Genomic DNA, 22,363 nt, shown 5'->3' on the forward strand with positions numbered 1-22,363 from the left:
AGACAAAATCATAGGTTGTAACTCATACTATATTAAAAGAAACATCTGTCTGGAATACAAAAAAATCAAACAGAACTACAAATCGGCAGGTTAAAGAAAAAGAAAGACAGTAAAACCTGTGTAAACTGCAATCACATGGTACCAAATATTTTTCCATTTAGACAAGTTTCCATTTTATTCAGGAACTGTTTTGGGCAGGTTTTAGTATATCAAATTTCAAAGAGAAAATGATACTAAATAACTATCCAAATAGAGTAATAAAGTGGGAAAAAGCAGAAACTAATAGATATAATAATGAAAAATACTACAAAAAGTTTCTATATATAAATAAATGTCTGTACAAATATAATATAACTCTAATACCATCTAATAATAAAATAACAGATCTAGTATTAAAACCAAAAGAAACATAACACACAAATATGTAAAAAATCAAATTTAGTATTATTAGCTTCTACCAGTCCAGTCCATTGATGTATCAGAATGCCATAAAACTACAAAATGATTAATTAACTATAAGATTTAATTAAAGAATATTCAATTTACAACTAAACTTGATGGGTTTGCTCAACTGCCACTCTTTGAACACTTCAAATTACAACTCAAAATTGCAACCATAGGCCATTTTAGCACTCCTTTCTTTTGTTTATTTTTGGATACACATTCACAATAAAAACAGCACTCAGAGGCAACAGTACATAGCATCCCTCACACATGTAAAAACTTCAAATTATACATAAATCACAGTCAGAATAAAAAGAAAATTTTTATCACTATTTAAAAAACGTAAAATATCGAAAAATATAACATTTTCCTCTTTCCAGCAAAATGTTTATTAATGGAACAAGCAAATGTTTTCAGCTTGATTTATAGGTCTACTTCAGGTCTATAGTCAACTCAAATAGAATGTTGCTTGTATCAGAGTTGACGGTAGACCTGAAGTTGGCCTATAAATCAGGCCAAAAACATTTGTTTGTTCCATGAATAAACATTTTGCTGGAAAAAGTTATATTTTTTGATATTTGCAACCAGTTCCAGTTTTACATTTTCTTGTGAAGAACATGAAACCAATTTAAATTTGAATAAATTCTGCATTTTACAAACATTGTACTGTGAATAAGTGCAAAATAGATAAAAATAATCTAAAAATCCTTGATTATGAAGAAGACATGCAGGTACATCAGAAAGTTTAAAGAAAGTGTATACATATCAAAAACTGATAATAACTTAAATGATAATAATGGCATAGAAATAAACAATAACTGAAATGAAATTCTGTAAAAAAAATCTATGCATCAAGCAAAAACCCTACCTATCCGGAGAGGAGGGAGAAAATAAAAATAAACACAAGTTTGGCAGGAAGCTAAGTGAAGTGGGAAATTTAGTCAGTTCAAAGATTCTGAAACAACAGATCTAAAAATAATATAATAATAACTACTTCAAAAGATATTAAAACTCACTCAATCTTTTAAATCAGCAAAAGTCTCTTTAGTGACAAATATTTTTGGTCCTTTTCAAAGACTTGGGTTCACACACTCTAAATCTAATGAAACAGAAACTGAATGATTTAAAAACATAACAGAAGTAGCACACATCACTACACAATTCATTTAATTTAATAATCTGGAAGAATATACAAATTTTTAACAAATTTACCATTGTTTCACACAAACTTACTGCAGAGATGTCATGTTGATAAAAAAAAACAAGGAAAAATGTATGTAAAAAACTAAACTTTGTTATATAAATTACAAAATTGTATTAAAAAATAGAAAAATAATGTATCTTAGGAAATACCATACTGAAGAAGAGAAGACAGTTCATATAACGTTGACAAAATAATGATGGTATAAAAAGGCAAGCAGGACAACTAGGCAATATCAAGTGGGTGATTCACAATGGGTGACAGTCAAGGTAGGCAGTGGTTAACCGGGCAACTGTCATCATACAAAAATTATTAAGTTTCTGTCGCCCAGACAAAAACTTATTAATAAACTTATTAATTTCTGTATGCTTAGCAAGCATACAATTTGGCAGATACATAAGTCATATATATATATATATATATATATACAGTGAAACTTCGCTTAACGAGCACCTCACACAATGAGTATTTCGCATAACGAGCAAAACAAATTGTAAAAATTTACCTCACTTAACGAGCGATATTTCACATAACGACTGATGAGGAGAGGGGAAGTCCCAAATTGTGCGCATGCGGCATGCTCCATCAGTCTGTGTTTAGCACTCGTTCCGCTAGCATCTTAGTGTCGCTTGTGATCACATATTTTTCCAAACTTGTGTTCACACATATTACTTATAAACAGCAACAACCAGAGCCCATTATATAATAAACACGCCAAACAATATGCAAAATTCTTGGGTCATTAAATTTAATGACCGATTCCAAGTTAAATTTTAGAAATGTCTGAATTAAAAATTAACTATTTATAATTATTAAATTTAATACCAGATGAAAACATAACTGCCTACCTCTAGTAAAACTAATTAATTTCTAATATTTAATTATAGCCTTTATATAACCCAAGAATTTGGCATATCGTTTGGAGTGTTTATCAAACATATTAGCTGCAATTTTTTTTTTGTTTCTGCAGCTCGAATTCTCACTCCAGGATGGTTCATTCCACACTAGAAGAACACTGATGATGATGATTTACGCTGCTTAACAGAGTATATTGTACAATTTTTTTTTTTTAAATAAACGTTATACATAAAACATTTAAGCACTTTTTTGGCATGGAATGCATTATCGTATTTTACATTAATTTCTATGGAAAAAATTGTTTCGCTTAACAAGTGTTTCGCATTACGAGTAAGACTCTGGAACAAATTATGCTCATTAAGCGAGGTTTCACTGTATATGGTTAAGACTTATGAAGTATGAGTTACAAATTATTTCCAACTTAGGAAAAGGAAATGTTTTCAAATAATGTACTATAGCATTGTTAATTATTGTAAGTCAGAAGCAATTTACAAAGCACATTAAAGAAAAGCAGTTCTTTGAAAACAAATTCTTTCAAAGAACTTTTATACTTTTTTATTTTAATTTATATTGTATTTAATGAATAATATAATGTATTTTTAGTTTTATGTAATTATTGTCTTTGTTTTTAAGTATATTTATTAATTTTGGTGGTAGATATCAACTATTCTTTGAGACTTTTCTATTTACAGTAGAGCATCGATTATCCGACCCCTGATTAACCGACTTATCAGTTAACCGACCGCGTTCTAGTCGGCAAATTCAAATGTCCACTAGTGATGTGGCACTACAATATTTGTTTATGTCTTGGCTACTTTAATATTATTTTTGTTAAATTTTTGCATGTTTTAGCTGGCAGCACTGGCTCGACCATGAAAGGGAGGCTAGTATTTAAACCAGGCCTAATACACTATACTAATAATGTATTTTTTCATACTTTTCGGTTATCCGACCAACCCCAGTCCCCAATTAAGTCGGATAATCGATGCTCTACTGTACTTGTAAAAATAAATAAATATAGTAAGTAATCTGTATAAATATGTTTGTTAATTACAAATTCATTCTTTTAACTAGTAAATTTAAATAATATTTTTTAAGAAACAAATTAATCATTTCTTAAAAATTATTACTTAAATTTACTGGGTAGTAGATCAATAGAAAATAGTAATGTTTTTTTATATAGTTAAAATAGTAGTGATTTTTATAAAGAAAACAAATAAAATTGCATTCGTCTATTGTTCATCTCTTATTTTGTTGCCCAGATGTCTGTCACCCACTCACCATCATTTACACTTACATTTACTAAAGGATTAGAAGGCGTCCACCTAAAGGTACAGCCTTGGAAAGGAAAGATCAAGAGTTATAGTAGAAGTGAGATGAGTGAAGAGAATAGAAAGTTAGATAGGAAAGTGTGAAACATGACATCTCAGAGCACCTGCCAAGTGCCATTTATTAAATACAAAAAAGTACAAATAGCCAAAATACAGTGGTATACAGAATAACTGCCTTCGTTTTGAGGCAGTAAGAGCTCCATTACGGCTGACTTGCCTTGGAGCTCAATAAACATATATGTACGAATGTACAACCCCGATTGGGGGAAAGACAGACAAATCCTCCATGTCTTGGGAGGGAACAAAAGAGAACAACTGTATGTACAAAAAACAACCTGAAACCAGGAGAACTGGCCCTTAACGGCTACTTTGCCAAAGGATCTGCACATAAACAAATGGGTATGTACTGTACATCCCATATCAAGGGGGAGAGAACCTCCATGGTCTTGGAGGGTACATAAACGCGAGCAACAAATTCTTTTCAAATTCTTCGACAAATTCTCAGATGGTGAGTGGACCATGTTGTCCCTGGTCCCATGAAGGGACCAGGGACAACATGGATCCACTCACCATCAGCAGTTAACAGTGTCCCAAGGCAAGCATTGGTGTGGATTAATGTTCCTTTCCTAAAGAAATAATTCACAGCATAAAAAACTACAATGCAGTTCTAAAAGTATGACTGTTGCATTTGGCAAATAAAGTCTACAATTTTTGTAGTATAGATAAAGGATAATATAAAGACATCTAAAAATTTTTGAAATTATCATCCATTCTGAACCAGTAAAATCATTTTTTTTGAAAACTTAAGTTTTTTTCATTTGAATTTATGCTAGAAAATTTTCTCAAATACACAATCTGTGTGTCTCAATTTTATATAATATAATATAATTTTATACAATTTAATAATATATTTTTTACTTTGCAATTTGATACAAAGAAACTGTGATATTTTGAAAAATTCAAAATATATATATATATACATAATCTCAAAATTCATAAAAAATTGATCCAATATTGGGCATTAATTATCATTCACTGATACCTACTTTTGGTTCCAATTTTCATCCCATTATCTGACTGAGGTTGATTCACCATGCTTATCCTGCTATGGCCTTTAAAATTACTTCAACACAAACTTTTCCTTTGTTGTATTCTTTTAGATTCATACATTAAAATTCCAGTTGAAAAATTTACAAAATGATGATGATTTTAGGAAGTCATACATGACTGAATACAAAGAAAATAAAGCAGGAATAAAAAAAGTTGCAAAATAAGTAAGTCAAATTTGTTTTTAAGCAAAGCAAATTTTGAATCTTAAATGATTTAAAAGAATCTAGTGAAATTCACTCAGCACACAGTTCCTTTCTGCATCATTCACATTCTAATTAAGAACAGCATGTTCTTTTGCATCTTCTGAAATGAAAATTTAAATTTTTCTTCTTACATTAAAAAAAAATATTTTAATTTAAGAAAATCTATAATCACAAGCCTATACTACATTTTTCTATTTTCACATTACTTGAATGTCCGTCATTCTTCTTTGACCTTATATTTATTTTAATGATGCTTATGAATGGTATTTACTTCTTCAAAAATTATTAAAATTGAAGATCATTAAGATTAAAAATCATTAAGAAAAAGTTATTTAGTTTTATAATTATTATAAATTATTAATGCAACCAAAATGCATAAAACATACATTTTGTGTACTGGTTGAACTATACCCAGAACATGGTTAAATATTATCAAGAAAATACAATTACAGTATTACTAGCTGATTAAAAAGAAGTTTTGAATCATTTTTCATAAATTGCATATTTATGCATAAAATTTATGAAGACCGATTTTAAAAATTTTGCACATAAAATCAAATTACTGGTAATATGAATGTATTATGAAATATTAAGCTGCTAAAATGTTATAATAAATAAAATTGATGACGAACAACTGCACACCGGGTGTATAAAATAAAATGTTACTCACGAAAAACCCGTAACCCATAGGGGGTTTTGAAAACGTTTGTAGTGACTGATATTGTATGTTACGCACTGGTTACGGGTTTTTCGTGAGTAACATTTTAAATAAAATTGAATATAAATGAGTGCCTAAAATCTCCCTCCCATCTTGCAGTGTTGTAGAAAGAAAAAATAATGATCAGAACATCATTTCCTCATGCCACTACCACAAAATTTAAATTTCTGTATCAATCAATTTTAAATAAATTATATTTTTCCAAGATCTATACCAAAATTTCAGAAAGCATGTAATTTGTAGTGTGCAAGTAATTGTAACATATTCACTACATGTAGATTCTGTGCAATTTACGCAATACCTGAGGAGTACAGCAGGAAATTCTAGATATTGAAATTGCTTACTATAAAGCTAACTTGTCCAGAAATCATGGAGTAAACCTACAAATAATGGAGATTTTTGTGCTTCTGAGTTTGAGAATCTAAAAATTTCTCTGTTAAGTAAACTTCTAATTGCAGTATTACAAAGTATCTACTAGTAGCACAGAAGTTGAAACAACTTTCTCATATTTTAAGAATATTTTTTGACCAGATACAAATTCCCTGACAGAACTAAACCTGGAAATACATTTACAAATGAATTTCAACACATCTGATATTGTCAACATGGTAAATCAAAAAGGTCATGTCCAAGGAAAGACCAAGATTGTTAAGTTTTTAATACAAACTATTCTTTAGAAAAATATAATCAACACTCTTTAGTCAAATTATGTACATAAATTGAAAGGAAATAAACAAAAATGAATTCTGTATTGTTATATTTGCTCATTTCTCAAAAATATTAAAAAATGTAAGTAAATTTAACCAAAATGCATATCTTCATTTGTATCACTTCATAATATGCACTTAAAATTTGCATAATTCTGGTTACCTTATAAAGAATTCAGTAGTAATTTCTAAAGCATACTTTTATTTGTAGAAATCTACAGCACTGTCATTATAATGACACTGTAACATCTGATTAATGCTATTAGTATCTTTCAAAATATTTTTTCATTATCTGTCATTACAGACAAGTTTATTACAGTTTAGAAAAAATAACAGATTTAGTATGATAAGGAGTAAATACTGATATTGGTAACCAAACTTAAATCAAACTCAAATTTGTAAATCCTCATTCTGTTTTTATTTTACAATTAATTCTGATTAAGAGATTTATTCCAAGTATTAATAAATTAATTAAAATACTGTTTATAATTACTAATTACATTAAGATTCCAAAACAGATAGCAAAATAGATATGGCAAAACTTCACAGTTACTATATATTGATATAAATATATGAGTTTCCATTTGTATTATTCAAAAAGTATATTTAATTCATAAAGACAAAAATGATTTAAAATTGAAAAAATTGAGTAAACATACAAGATCTTTATCCAGGATGAAGATATATTTTAGAAACAAGTTAAAAATTACATGAAAAAATAAATCATATGGTTACTGATTACATTTTATATCCAATCACTCATATATAAATAAAGTTCTTGGATGTTTCAGGTAAACAAGTAATCATTTTGAAATGTTATTTTTAATGGAGCTCTAAATCAAACAGAAAAATGATTTTTTAAAAATATAAATAAATAATATATATAAAAATAAATAAACTGTGATAAAAATCCACTTTGTATCAAACATCTTTGATGTAAAATTTAACAACAAATATTTTATTTTATATTGATGATAAGGTCCGACAATTCTCTAATAAGCAAGACAAGATGGATAGGGAAGTCCCAGGTGAGAAGTAATGTTTAATGACACACTTCTGGCCTGGCAAGGTACGCAGGGAGTTTGTAGCCTTTCTTCACATCCAAAACAATGTCTTTCTGTTCATAAAATATTTTATTATTATAGATGAACAAAAAGAGTAAATCATATTCATTAACAATTTACTGACAAGATTTATGGAACTGATTGTTCAATACAAATTATCAACAATACTGCAAAACACATTATTCAAGAATTACACTGTCCATTCAACACTTGAAATTTAGAAATACACAGTTTTCATTTTATAGTTCAAAGCATTTGGCATATATGCCATGATTTCTAACATTGAATGTTGCAATAAATAACTACTTAAAGAACTTGAAAAAACATTTATATCTAGGTCCTGTTAAAATAAATATTCTTGAAAAATGGTTTGTAAATCAAACACTCATATGAAATCTGAACATCTTAATATGAAGATTCCAATGCATTCACAATCCAGAACTAGTTCACTCAAAATAATTAAAAACTCAAGTCTTGAACAATATAGTAAAATAACAACCTTTTTTTCGTTCCAGCAGTATTTTAATTACGTAAAAATGTTTTCAACTGCTTTAAGCAGCCTTCATCAGTTAAACATATAGCAAAAAAGAACATAGAATTATAAAATTATGAAAATAAGAACGAAGAGTTCTAAATTTACGAAATATAAACAAACTTCTATTGCACTCACGCAAATTGTCGGTAAGGCACTTGCGCGTTAATCCAAACGTAAAACAAAAAGGTAGTAACATATCTACCTAGCCATCGTAAAATATTTACATTAAATATAACAATAAACTAAAAGTGGCGTTTTAATGATCTCTGTCGCTTTAACAATGCTCTGTTAATTTACGTTATCAAAGAAGGATTTCCAGGCTGAAGCTAACGTGTCTGCATCTCTATGGTTGATGCAGTTTGTGGTTAAATGAGCTCTGTGTATTTCCATTTTTTCAATGTGCTTAACAGCTTGTCTTGATCTTGCGGCCCTCACAATCGAGGCTTTATCCCAAAACACCGTTATCCCTTGTTCTTTCGCAAATGCTGCCAGTATCGTAGAATCAACATTCCTGTTCACCGACTGCTTATGCTCATATACTCTCTGTTTTAGGCTCCTCCTCATAGTGCCGACATATACTAGATCAGTGTTAAATTGATGGTCTCTAATTGGGATGGAATATATTCCTGTTCTGTTGTCGTGCTTTTCTTTTCTCTTATCGTTTCTCAAAATGCCGTACACTGTTGGGTTATGCCTGTATATTACGTGCAGATTCCTATGCCTCGCTACTTTCTTAACTACTTTACTTAGAAACGGTATATAATCCAGAACTAAATTTCTTCTTTGCCCAGTTTGGGGTTGTTGCTGGTCCTGTTTACATTTATGCATTCTCATAATCAGGTCGTCGATTACTTTCCTCCGGTACCCATGTTGAACCGCTACGTTTCTTATGTATTCTAACTCATTATAAGTATCACAGACATTTGTGCAATGTGTGAGCACATGTTTTATCAAGGATCGAAACACTGCCAGTTTAAAGTGCTCAGAGTCTATAAAATTAGTACGTAGAGATAATACAATAAAACTTTATTATACTATTTCAACTTATTGGTAAAATCTAATCTTAATAATTCTAACTTTACTATGATAAGCAAACAATACTGCCAGTTTTAACTGGGCTATAATATGGCTAATTAAGTATAAAGATACGTAATTTAGACTATAGGTAGGCATAACGCAGTCATTTTGTATTAAATTTAATAACTAGAAACAAATTAAGAATATTCTGAAAGAGAAGATCAATGCACAGAAGGCCCCCCAACTCCTGCTTAACTTGTGCATGTGTTCTCAATTACACTACCCATAACTTCGATTCCAGACCAATATAATTACTACGAAAAAGTTAATCTTATTTTTGTCAATTCCAAAAATAAAAAACAGAAAATTAAATTAAAGAAATATAGAGAATATAAGACCTGCCGATTGATAATTCTTATTAAATTACTTACAAATCAAAAAGTAAACATATAATAAAAAATTTATAACATACTTAATGTGAAATTCATTTCAGTTATTTTTACCTTTTTCATTCTCATTATAAATGATTAAAAATTTCTGGTAATTTTGCATAATTTTTTAAAAGTTTTTTAAAACATTATGTTAAAAACACACATAAAATGATTTAAAAAATTTTAGAAATACAAAAATGAAAATTTTGCAGTAAGAAAATATTCTCAGAATTTTATATCCTTATTTAAAAATCCTTAGATTGCATGATAATGGAACAATATAGTCATTAGTGGATAAATATTATATTTTATTAAAAATATTTATAATTTAATGTGAATTTTTTAATTGTTTGTTTTATAATAGTTATAATTGAAAAAGTGTTCATTGCATTTAAATATTAGTGAAAATATAAAAACTCTGTAGTGCAGAACATCAAACCATTTATAATGTAACTATTTCTACATAGCTGAAAAGACTTCTGAAATTACAAATGGATGCTATAAATATAAATGTTACATTACGACATTATTTCGGTAAGACTGTGGATAAAGTTTTATAGAAAAATAATATAGATGTGCACAAAATATATATATAAAAAATACTTGATTAATGTATTTCTTCACTGCTAAAAGTATGCACGCGAGCAGCAAAATAACACGACAATGAGCAACGGGATCAACCAATCATCTCTTTCGACCTTGATTATCATCAGAGATGATTGGTGGAACCAGTTGTTAATCCTAACTGGAATCTTAATTTTGCTGGCAATTTCCATCAACTTTAAGACGTCATCAATTACAAATGAACTACTGAAAGTGCAAAAAATTTTCTTTGCTAATCTATAATGGCATAATTCTATCTAAATAATCTTTCATTTTTATTTTGATTGAAATGTTAAAATAAATAAACATAATATATTTATCTATGCCACCAGTATTGTTTCCATGCACTTTTTGAATGTATATTTTTTGTTTCAATATTGCAACATAATATTATGTTTTCAAATGGTAAGTAATGATCAAATCTTAACTGAATACAACACTAGCATTACCCATGCGCATAACAGAAATAATGATAGAATCAATAGATATGATGAAGTTTGCTTACATGCAGATAATGATAAACTATATTCCAACTTGCTCAGAATTCTACCAGTAGTCAAACTGGTTGTCTTTTAACAATGAATATAAGACACATCCGGATTTCAGACATTAATATGTAAAAAAATACGCATCTTAAAATCAAGGAAATACAGTAACTGGTACTTTGTTTTCTATTTACTACTACACTAAAAATAAACATCACTCATGCAGTATTTTCTTACTAAAATTTCAAATATCTAAGATATTAAAATCATTAATAAAATATGACTTAAAATATCTTGAGTTATTATAGCTAAAAATATAAAAGAAGCAAAGTAATTTTAAAATTTTAGTTTTAGCATCTCAAGATGGTTAAAAAACAAAATTTTATTAATTTATCATTTGTTGAATGTAATTTTCAAAAATGAACTTTTTAGGTTTTTCTAAATTGTATTCTAAAAAATTTTTAAACTGCTTGGTCCAAAAGTATTTGGGATTGTATTATTTATTAATTTGTATTTACTCCAATCAAGCAGAAATTTTTTGTCCAATAGAGTTTTCTTAGGTATTATGATGTATCTGATCAGTGTAGAAATACCTAGAAGAGATGAAATTATTTTTTAAAATATTTTTAAAATTTTCATAGGTCTGGAATTTGAAATTTCCCAGAATGTTTGTGATCTCAGAATAGAAATAAAATTATTTTAGATATTCCAAATAATTGTGATTTTAAATCAAAAGAAGGGTTATAATCTTCATGCATTATTGTTTTTCTAATAAAAATTCTTAATTGAGAAACAATAATGTCAAAGAGATGCACGTTAATCTTCAACTATGCTAAATCTTAACACCATCTTTTACTATGACTAATCAATAAAATAAAACGAAACTGCCTTTTTTTAGATAGCCAAACTATTTATTTGACGACAAATGTTTTTGGTCTGACTTTAAACCAGCCTCAGGTTAGAACAGACCAAAACATTTCTTTTCAAATAAATAATTTAGCAATCTAAATAAAGCAGTTTTGTTTTATTGATCAATCATAGCAGAAGCACTTGAACGCTATTAAATTTAAGTTTTCAGTAAGATCATATTCAAAATACTTTAATAAGGCAATATACTCTTTTTGACTTATTGACAAATATCATAAAAATTACTGGTAAAAATTGGATTTTTGTGACATTGTCCCAATGCCAGGCTACAATCTGTTTTATCATATTTTAATTTTAAAAAATCACATGACTCTGGGTCAAGACCAGAAGTTCAAATATAGTTAACTGGGGCCTCCAGTCCCTATGCTTTCCTTATCTGGTCTCAATTTTCATCTACCTAATATCCCGTTCGCACGAGCATTTCAATCTAGATTGTGACCAAGGTCGACGACTATGCCTTGGTGCGAACACCCTCGACCATTTCAATCTCGCGATTGAACCTCGTTTCAGAACGAGGTTCAATCGCGATTGACTTGAGAGTTCTTGAAACTAGATCCAGTCATAAGAAAGATCCCCCAATCCCACGCGCGTGAGAAAATACAAGATGGCTACAGAACACGTGTCAGGCTATCGGCAAAGAAATAAAAAAGATGTTTGGAGAGACGATGACATCTGTCTATTATTAGATATATAGCAAGAAAAAGTATTTATTTCTAATCAAAACTTCCATTTTGTGTGTTGGTGTTTGTGACTCACCGAGTAGCTATGCCAGTTTTATCATCGCTTACAATAGCCGGGTTATTCTCCAGCGAGTTACCTGTGTGAACGGCACAACGTTCGACTGGCGACAGTCACAATTCAGATTGTAGGTAAATCGAGATCGAAGCGAGTCGTGGATTGTGTGCGAACGGGGTATAACTCTGTTCTCCAGATTGAGGAAGGACAAACAGACAGACAACTGTGGGAAATTTCAAATTCCAGACCTATGAAAATTTTTTAAATATTTTAAAAAATAATTTTATCTCTTCTAGATATTTAGAATTATTAGAAAATGATACAGCTAGGGTATTTCTACACTAATCGGATACAACATAATACCTAAGAAAACTCTATTGGACAAAAAATTTCTGCTTGATTGGAGTAAATACAAATTAATAAATAATACAATCCCAAATACTGTGGACCAAGCAGTTTAAAAATTTTTTAGAATACAATTTATAAAAACCTAAAAAGTTTATTTTTGAAAATTGCATTCAACAAATTAAAGTTTTAGACCTGGTTATATAATTAAAGAACCCTAAAGATAAATATTTATTAAAATTCAAAATAATTGAAATTATATTCTATTTTTATAATTTGTAAACCCAATATGGAACATATGGAAAATATTAGGTTTACAAATTAAAAAAATAGAATATAATTCCAATTATTTTGAATTTTCCATTAGACCATTTTATTTGTCAAATTATTGTTAAGTTGAAGTTTTTTCTTAGAATCAACAAAAATACCATTTTGACTTCATGCCATATTTAAAATAATAAGAGAAAGTGCTAAATTCAGAAAACCAAAACATTTTCATTCTTTTAAAAGATCATCATCAGCTTTGAAATTACAAAGTACATTATAACAACGAATTATAATTGTAATTTTCTCATAATTTTAAATTTTAAATTCCAAATTCATTTTAATGTACTTTGCAATTTCAAAGCTGATGATGTTCTTTTTAAAAGAACTAGAACATTTCTGAATGAAAAATTAGTTTTGGTTTCCCGAATTTAGCATTTATTACTATTTTTTTTTTTTCTTAGAATTTCTATCAGTATTCATATTAGCTAAAACATACTTTCAATAAATAATATAGTTGTTTTTCATTATTTCATCATCATCAATTTTTATTTTCTAATTCTGTTTCATATCTTATATTTTTAATAGAATGATAGAATTAAATAGTTTGTGATACACAAACAGAATCCTCAAAATATACTATTATGCAAAGAAAAATGTCCCTGTTTACATAACATTTCAATTGATATATTAAACTTTTTACTTAAAGTTCAGAAATAGTAGATAAAATATACAAAACAGGATAATAAAATCATAAATATAAAAGCTAATAAACATTCAAGAATAATTCAGAATACATATATTCCATATTAATAAATAATTTCAAAGAAACTATGATCATTTCTGAATATCTTCTATAATAGCTTATAAACCAATAAAATCAACCATGTTCAGCTTAATAACTGAAACAAAAAATATCCAATTTGACAATATTATAGAAAATAACTTCACTAATTTTATAAATTATCTTAGTTGGAATGAATAAATGATAAATGAAAATGAAATGTGGAAATAAAGCAGAATGTCACATTTATATTAATTTACTTTCATTTAAATTTTGTATGATATTAATTTACCTCTTCTTTATCATTTTTAACTTGCACACAATTAAATGTTGTTGATGTAATTAAAATGAAATTAATTTTTAATTGTTTACTTACATTTGTTAAACGACCATACTATACTGTCGAAGATTTTCAAACTACGATATAGATAGCATCGTAGGACAAAGATATACTAAAAGTTAACATTATAAGCTATAAAAATTAAAAAAAAAAAAAAAAAACAATTACTATTTCTAATTGAAATTTTTAAACCTTTCTACTGTAATGTTTTTAAACATGATGTCAGAAATAATTTTAATTAAAAACTTCCTATTAATAAACTACCATATATTAAATGAAAGCTCTTCACATCATTCTAATTTATTCAATAAATATAAGGCAAACAATTGATGCCATAACAGAAGTTAAAGGACGATGAGACGACCAGAGAGTAAAGCTGCTGTATGCAATCTTCAAGAATAAAACAGAAATATTAAGATATATGCTACATTTTACTTAATATTTGTGATTTACCATCAAAACATACAGAAAGTTACATTGTCATCATTTACATTTTGCAATAAAATGAAAATCAATAAAAGATTTCATTTTAAACACTTACCGGATAAATAAAAAGAGCCTACGAGAAAATGATAATATTCTACATTAAAATCAATTGAAGTGCATTCCTCATTTCAATTTAAATGTACTAATATTAGAAATGTATTGTATAAAAAATCAAAATACAAAAGGTTTCCTACAGATCCTATATAATTTTATTTAAACATGACTTACGAATTAAATTTATTTGAATACAAACAGAAAAGTAGGATAAATTTTACCTTTATATAAGATCTATGAAAAAAATGTAAATTTAAGTGCAAATTTGTTTATATAACCAATAAAATTACATTGTTTATATATTTTCCCATCAGTTATTTGTTTTGGTAATCGATTTTTCGGCAAGAAAAACTAGACAGACTCGATCAAACACGAACAATCCGCGCTCAACATCTTCCAATAATTTTGCATATTTAATATTCGGTCCACTTCTCCACAATGTAAAACAAATCTAACAAATGTGTACTGTACATTTATTTATAATGTGGCATCAGAAAGCATTTTAAAAATTTCAACAGGACACTTTTAAGGTGTAACATTCCAAAAAAATTCTTAAAATAATATAACAGCAGAAAATGTAAAAAAGGTCAGCACTGGGCAATTATTTCTACATAAAATTACCATTAAGAGCATCCGAGCCACGTTAACCACTAGTTTACGGTGTAAGGAAGTACAGTAGAACCTCCGAATAGCGGACATCGCGAAGTTGGTCCGCTGTTTAGAGGTAAATATAAGAGACGTCATATTCGAAGGTTTTGGGATCATAAAAAATGTCCGCTATTCGGGAGTGTCCGCTAACGGAGGTTTTACCGTAAATAAGAATTTTATATTAAAAGTAAACAATGGCAAGAGAATATATGGAAATGGTGACTTAGCATGGAGCTAGGAATTTACGAGCCAGGAAATAGGTCAGAGGTAATCCGAGCAGCATTTAATGCCAAGAAGTCAATCAATTCCATAATTCCGGACTCACCCGCACTGATTCCTAAACAACACGTTAAGATGACATAGGTGTACATTGTCTTGTATCCGTGATAAATACGTATAGTCATTGCCGTCTTCTGGCCCAATCCATTAGTTGCGAAGTGTAAACCGTACGAACGGAGATAAAACAACAGAAATCGCACACAAACAAATCCCCTGCGTTTCCGATCAAACGTTACATTGTCAGCGATCGGGTTCCTCGTACCTTCTTAATTTATGTCGTAAACGATTCCTCTGATCAATTTTCTCCAACGCAATGTCATAACATTTGCTTAATAAACAGTTACAATCCCAGCATCGTTTGCTTTCGGTCGGGTCAATGCTTGCATCGTTTCAAGATGGCGGATTTCTTCCCCTTCGGTCAAGAAAGGAAAGACCCGGCTTGTGACGTCATTTTTTTTAATATGTATATATGTGTATATATATATATACATAATATATACATAGATATTTTTTTATGTTCAGTTATTTTTCGCACATTTTAATGCGATGTAAAAAATTTATACATTTCTAGCGATTCTTAAAAATATATTCGTGCAAACTCTATTAATGAAATTAATAGTTTTTTTTCTTTTTCTACTTGATGATTTTTCGTTTTAATATTTCACATCGGTGACGATGTAAGCGGATAAAATAATCGGCCGGCCGTTTTCTCTTCTAAAATTACCGTTTAAAAAATAAATCATTTTTTAATACGTCACAATACACTTTAGCACCGAGATAAGATCGACGATGCTATAAAAATTGTAACCTGACGTAGCGGGTTATAGGAGCGAAATTTCGACGATTTCCATCTAAACTTCGAGTCATTTTCGGCAAAAATTAGCTAAAATAATCGTTAAATGTGCCTATTATAATATTTAAAATGGCGTGTTTGTGTTTTAATTGTATCGAAGTATAATACCCACGTGACAGTAAACTTTTCTATAGAAATTTGTGTATTTTATCTTTTAAAAAATGTTTCAATAGTAATTATGTAGAAAGATGTTTAATAATTGTATAAACAATTTCATTAAAACCAGTTTATCGCTTTAACTCGACTGGACGCGCGATCTTTCACGGTCAAAGATCGAAAAGTCACGTGACCGCCAGCGAACTGTTACAATCGATATCTTACACATGTAATACAGTATTTAATATTTATTTTTCGAATTTATTATTGATGCTAAAATGTTTCTAACGTTTATACAAATATTTAAATTTAAATATTATTTAATTAAAAATTTAAAACCTAAGTTTAATCTCAAGTTTAAAAAACAAAATCGATATTTATTATATATTCGAGATATAATTCTATATTTTTAAGTTTTTTTGGGGGTAATGAGGTTTATTAAATTTATTTATTTATTTATCTGTTAATAATACAAATATATCGATTAAATAAAGGTAAAATGAATTCGCTAAAATTGCGAATTTTTCACGCGCGAGATGACGTAGAACTTTAATAACGACGCTCTATATCATCTCGCGTGTGAAAGAGCTGGGATTTTCACGAATATATTTTAACCTTATGTACGCTTTATATATAAAGGCATGCTATTTGTAGACTCGAATTAAATAATAATAATTTCAAATAAAGAATAAGAAATCTGATATAGGCCTAGCTCTTTCATAAATCCAATTTTTTGTATCTTTTAGGACAGGCCAAGAACTTTCAGGCCTCTTGTAGCTTTTGGGTTCTAGCGCAATATCATAATATATAAAATAGCAGGCCTATGTCAAGAACTTTGAGTTATAAAAAAATTTTTTCCGAGTAAATACATATATTTAACATATATTTTTATATGCCTATATGTATGCCGAATACAGAAACATATTCAGCTTGCAATACAACATGCGGCCTTTTGAGATTGTTCTTAAATAGGATTTGGCCCTCTTCATCTGTTCTAGGATGCGTATTAAAAAAATTCTTCCATGAGGCTTTGTAGTAATAAATTCCTTTTCTTTTTTAAATTAAAACTCTTAAATAAACAGAGATATTTGACGACAAAGCTTAATAAATATCTTCATATTTGAGTATAAATAAAATTTGACTTAATTAGAATACATTAATAAGAAATTTATGTACTTTCTAATACTATTTTTAATTTGAAAATTATGATATTTATATTTTAAAGGTTTTAGACAGCGGCTTGTCTCGTTGAGATAATTTAGAATTCGGTTAGAGGAATTTTAGATTTTTGTTTAAAAATATTTCTATATTTATCTTCCAAAAAAATTCTTTTCGTGATCGAAAGAATTTATAAATAATCTAAATTACTTCGTGACTGAATGCGTTTGTGCGCTTATAAATTTTCTTTTCACTAGAATAAAAAGAAAATTCATAAAATGAGTTTTGTTGAAGCTATAATTAAACCAACTACTAATTATAAATGTTAGGATTTTAATTAAGATTTTTATTTTTTATTCTTATAGATATTTCTTGTATTTTGAATAAATATCGGGTGTTTTATTTATTTTATTGGTGTTCTAGGTACAGCTATGAATGTGAATCATAAACTGAATTTCCAACGGTGTGGTTTTCTTTTACAAAATCGGTGATAGTCTTTGCAATGGTTAACCGAATTTTCGTCCTCCTCATATATTTTATTAAATCTTTTTACAATAAGGTCGTAATTTGAAATATTTTACTGATATCAAATAACATTTACAGCATTATATTACTCGAATAATTATATATTATTTTCTTAACTTATTCTTTACATATACAGTAATATAATCGATCGATAACAACCCGGAATAACAATAGATATACATTATATTTACTCGTATCCATTCATTAAACTTATTGTAATTTGAAATCACGATTCTTAAAATTCGTAAACATTTTGATCATCTCGAGAGGCATTGACAGGAAAACATGAACTCTGATCAGTTCCAATTACACTCTATAAATGGGGATAGCGTACGAGTTGTTCACCTTGCACTAATTTTATTTACTGTATACTTAATTAAGTAATTAAAGTTATGATTAAAACACGAATTCAAATTTAATTGGTTTCATTTTCTAATACTGTCTACACAACAGGAAAAATAGGCGCTAGTGACCCGGATGGGTGTATATGGCAGAACACCTGTAATAGAGTAACCTATTAGAAGGTTACGAAAACACGTGGAATATTGTACAGTACATTAGTTATATAAGTTTACAGTACGGTATAGACGTGTAGCATATATGTTATATTATATAAATGGATGAAGAATGGGATGATGCAATCAAACAGCGAACAAACGGAAGAGAAATATAGAATTTTCAGTTCGAAATAAAAACATGCTACAATTAGTTTATTTTTAGTAGTTCTATAGTAACCCGGGTTGTTTCCTGCTCCAAACAATTTCCGCTAATTGTTAGTTTAAATGTTTAAGAAGGAAATATTATGTAACATACGCTTTTAACTAAACTTGTAATTAAAAAAAAAAAGTTGATTTACCGACAGGTTTCTTTAATAAAGCCAGAATTATATAAATATACTTCTAAACGTTAGAAATTATCTATAAAAATAGGGGAAAATATTGTTAATAATAGGGACGATGCCTATCTCCAGCGCTCTTATCTACACGCGTTTATAAAGTAAATATCGCAGATGTATTAAGTAAACCATGATTAATTTCTTTTGTGTGACGTTTGGGATTTCCTAAAGTTTTTAATAATTGACAATTTTAATCTTTTTACTATTAATTTACTTAAAAAAAAAAAAAAAAAAAACCCTGGAAATGACGAGCGGAACTTCATCCCTTTAAAACTGGGAATTAAAAATTATTTTAAAAAACTGGTCTTTTTACGTAATTTTTAGACAATTTCGTCTACAAAAATAACAAAAAAAAAAAAGCACGATTTTAATCCCGAATTTTAAGATCATATCAAGCCGATTCGTTCTCTAATTTTAAACTTTACAATCAAAATTAAATAATTTAAAAATATCGATAAAATATATCAATTTATACAGATTAAAATTATATTTGAAATATTGTCCCACATTTATTACAATTTTTCTAATTATTTTTTAATGTTTATTTGTCGATTTACTCCTAACGATAGTTCCGTGCGGCAACCTTTACTCGGAAAAACCGATTACGTTTCTGTAGAGACGACCAATAACGTATTTGGTGGATGAAGTAATGAAAATAACCCTTCCGGATTGGTCGGGCGAGGCTAAATATAGATGAGTAGAAAAGGATATAGAAGCGATTGCACAACGTATAGTGTCAGTGAGGCAAGTGAGGAGGAAGAAGTTTGTTATCTGTGCGAACGTTCGTAACTGATATATATCGAAGAAAGCTTTAAAAATAAAAAAAACAGCGTAAAGGTAATTATCCGTATAACGCGATTCGCGATTTTATTTTCCGTATAAAAAATAATAATAATCGCAACTTAAATAGTTTTAGTTGGATTTTTTCTTGTATACAAACAATGCGGTTTTTACTCGGATTTATTGTTTACATTTTGTTTTTCCGGTTAGAAATGCTTTAGATTATTCTCGCGGGAGTTTATCGGTTAAAAACATCAAAATTTGGGGTGACTTTTTGTAGTTTCATTATTACTTCCGGTCCCGCTCTTTAAAAAAAAAAAGGAAAAAAAGAAAGTAAGTAAGTAAAAAAGTATTGTTAATGTAGAAAGAATCCGATTATTTCGCCAGGAATATTAAATTTAGAATTTTTTTTTTAATTTTGAGATGAAATCGTGTATAACGCGCACCGGAAGACTGGGAAATTAGCGGCTTAGTTGCAAAATAAGGGGGAAAAATTTGAATTTGTGTGATTTGTGTGTATACTTGCATACAGTAAATAAAATTTGCCTAAAAGTAAACTGTCAAATATTCTTTGAAACGGGAATTACTGGGCCGAAAGTTTTAAGCGCTGGAAAATTATACACGTATTTACAAGTCTTAATTGAATAAAATGAATTTTGCTTCAAGTTATTTGATTGGTGTTAGTCTTGTTAACCAGTTTTGGCAATTGTTTTCCAATGAACATTAATTAAAAACCTGTTCAGAAGTTACATTGGTTATTATATAACACGGTACAGACGTTAGAATTTCGGATCAAGCGAATTGTTCTACCAGCCAATGAGTTACGATTTCAAAAGTTACTTGATTAATGATATGATACGATGTGTGCTGGTTCTTCCTTGTATTTTCAACAATTATTTTTTGCCCTTGTTACAACTTTAAAATCTAAACCAAACTGGTTACTTAACAAGATAGATATAAAACTTTTTAATCTAAAATGTTTCTTATTTTCAGTGATTATGTATATTTTCTATTTTAAAATGTAATTGTTTTTAATTTAGAACTAAAGCATAAAGATATTGAAATATTAAAATATTTATAACAGATTAATTGTTGGTAAATATTAAAAATTTCATCTCTTATAGGAATACAAGTAAATAGTTGACAGAAAAAACATATTATGTCTATAATTAGTATTATGCTTGGGCATTTTAATCCTAATATAACAAATCCAAATAAAAAAACACTTGAAAGATTTTAGAAGTAAGTATTTTATTTAGTTAAGATGTCTTTTTTAGAGATCTTTATTGTCTTGCTTAAGAACCCCTATGATCTGCCTGTAGTAGGGTTCTAAAGCTGAGACAATAAAGGTCTTGAGAAATATTTTATGTAAATAAAATACTCTTAAAATTTCTCAAGTATTTAATATTTTAATTTTTTGTATGATGGAGTTGTGTCAAAACAATTTTTACAATTAATTCTGATGAAGAGTATATCCAATTATTAGGTATTAGTTGAACATTTTTATGTGCTAGACTTTGACATTTTATGATGAAAGTGGCAGACAAGGCAGTAAAGGCATCAGCGTACCACTCTAAAGAACAGATTCAAATCCAAGTTGGCTCAAAAGTTTTCATGGGTGGGTTGAATTGGATATGTTGGATCCCATCACTGATTGAACTAAGACTTGGGCTAACCTGCAGGAATTTTGCTGAATCTGATATTGGGGACCCCTCTTAGCTTGTTCACACCACAAGTCTTGTGGGCCTGTTACTTATGCTACTGGGCCCCAACCATGACTCTCTTATCCAGCTTTCCTTCATGTAGACCTAGTGGAACCTACAGTGGTCTCTCTTAGTGCTTAGTGCTTAGGGCAGAAAGAGTAAAAAATGAAAAAGACAAAAAAGGTGTACAATATATTTGACATACTTACACAAGAATAATGAGTATAGGCAGTATTAGATTGAGGAATATTCTGAAAGAATGTCAGTCAAAAATGGATATTGCAATTTAATCTTTCAAGATGTTAAACTTTTTTAAGCTACTGTATTTACTTATTTAAGTGCTTTATTTCAAAGATTACTTAGAAGTATATAAAAAAAATTATTTCAACATTTTCAAAATTGGCAGGTTTAAAGCTAACTGAATAGAATTATACAGAAATTTTTTCCTAAGACAAAAGATAAAGAAAGACACTATATTTATTTGGTATTGCTGAAAAATTATTGAAATTACCAGTGTCAATAATCATAGATCATGTCTTTTTCTTTTACCAATATTGATAATTTTCAAAAAATATTCCAAATGCACAAACTGGCTAATCATATTTGTGCAATTAAATCTCTTGCTAATACAAGAACATCTCTATAATGTTGTCGCCATCTAATTTAGTTTTGAAACAACAATAATTGTGTTAATAATAGTCCGAATATTATTGTTTTGAATTGTTTTTCCAGTATATTTAATACTTTTATAACCGTTAATTTCTTGTATGTTCACTCTATCTAT

General features: G+C 28.6%; 1 protein-coding gene across 2 annotated transcripts in view; it reads right to left on the bottom strand.

Annotated features, from left to right (window-relative positions):
* The window catches only part of LOC136987084 (activin receptor type-2A-like), an 81,869-nt gene extending 65,868 nt beyond the window's left edge, over positions 1-16,001 (bottom strand). For both annotated transcript variants that reach the window (XM_067284745.1, XM_067284744.1), the window contains exon 1: positions 15,616-16,001. In XM_067284745.1, the coding sequence (XP_067140846.1) occupies positions 15,616-15,694 (79 nt within the window). In that variant the 5' untranslated portion in view covers positions 15,695-16,001. The remainder of the gene's footprint in view (positions 1-15,615) is intronic.
* Between the last annotated feature and the right edge of the window lie 6,362 nt (positions 16,002-22,363).

The sequence above is a fragment of the Centruroides vittatus genome, unplaced genomic scaffold (assembly GCF_030686945.1).
Source record: "Centruroides vittatus isolate TY-2023 unplaced genomic scaffold, ASM3068694v2 scaffold_1444, whole genome shotgun sequence".
Lineage (NCBI taxonomy): Eukaryota > Metazoa > Arthropoda > Arachnida > Scorpiones > Buthidae > Centruroides > Centruroides vittatus.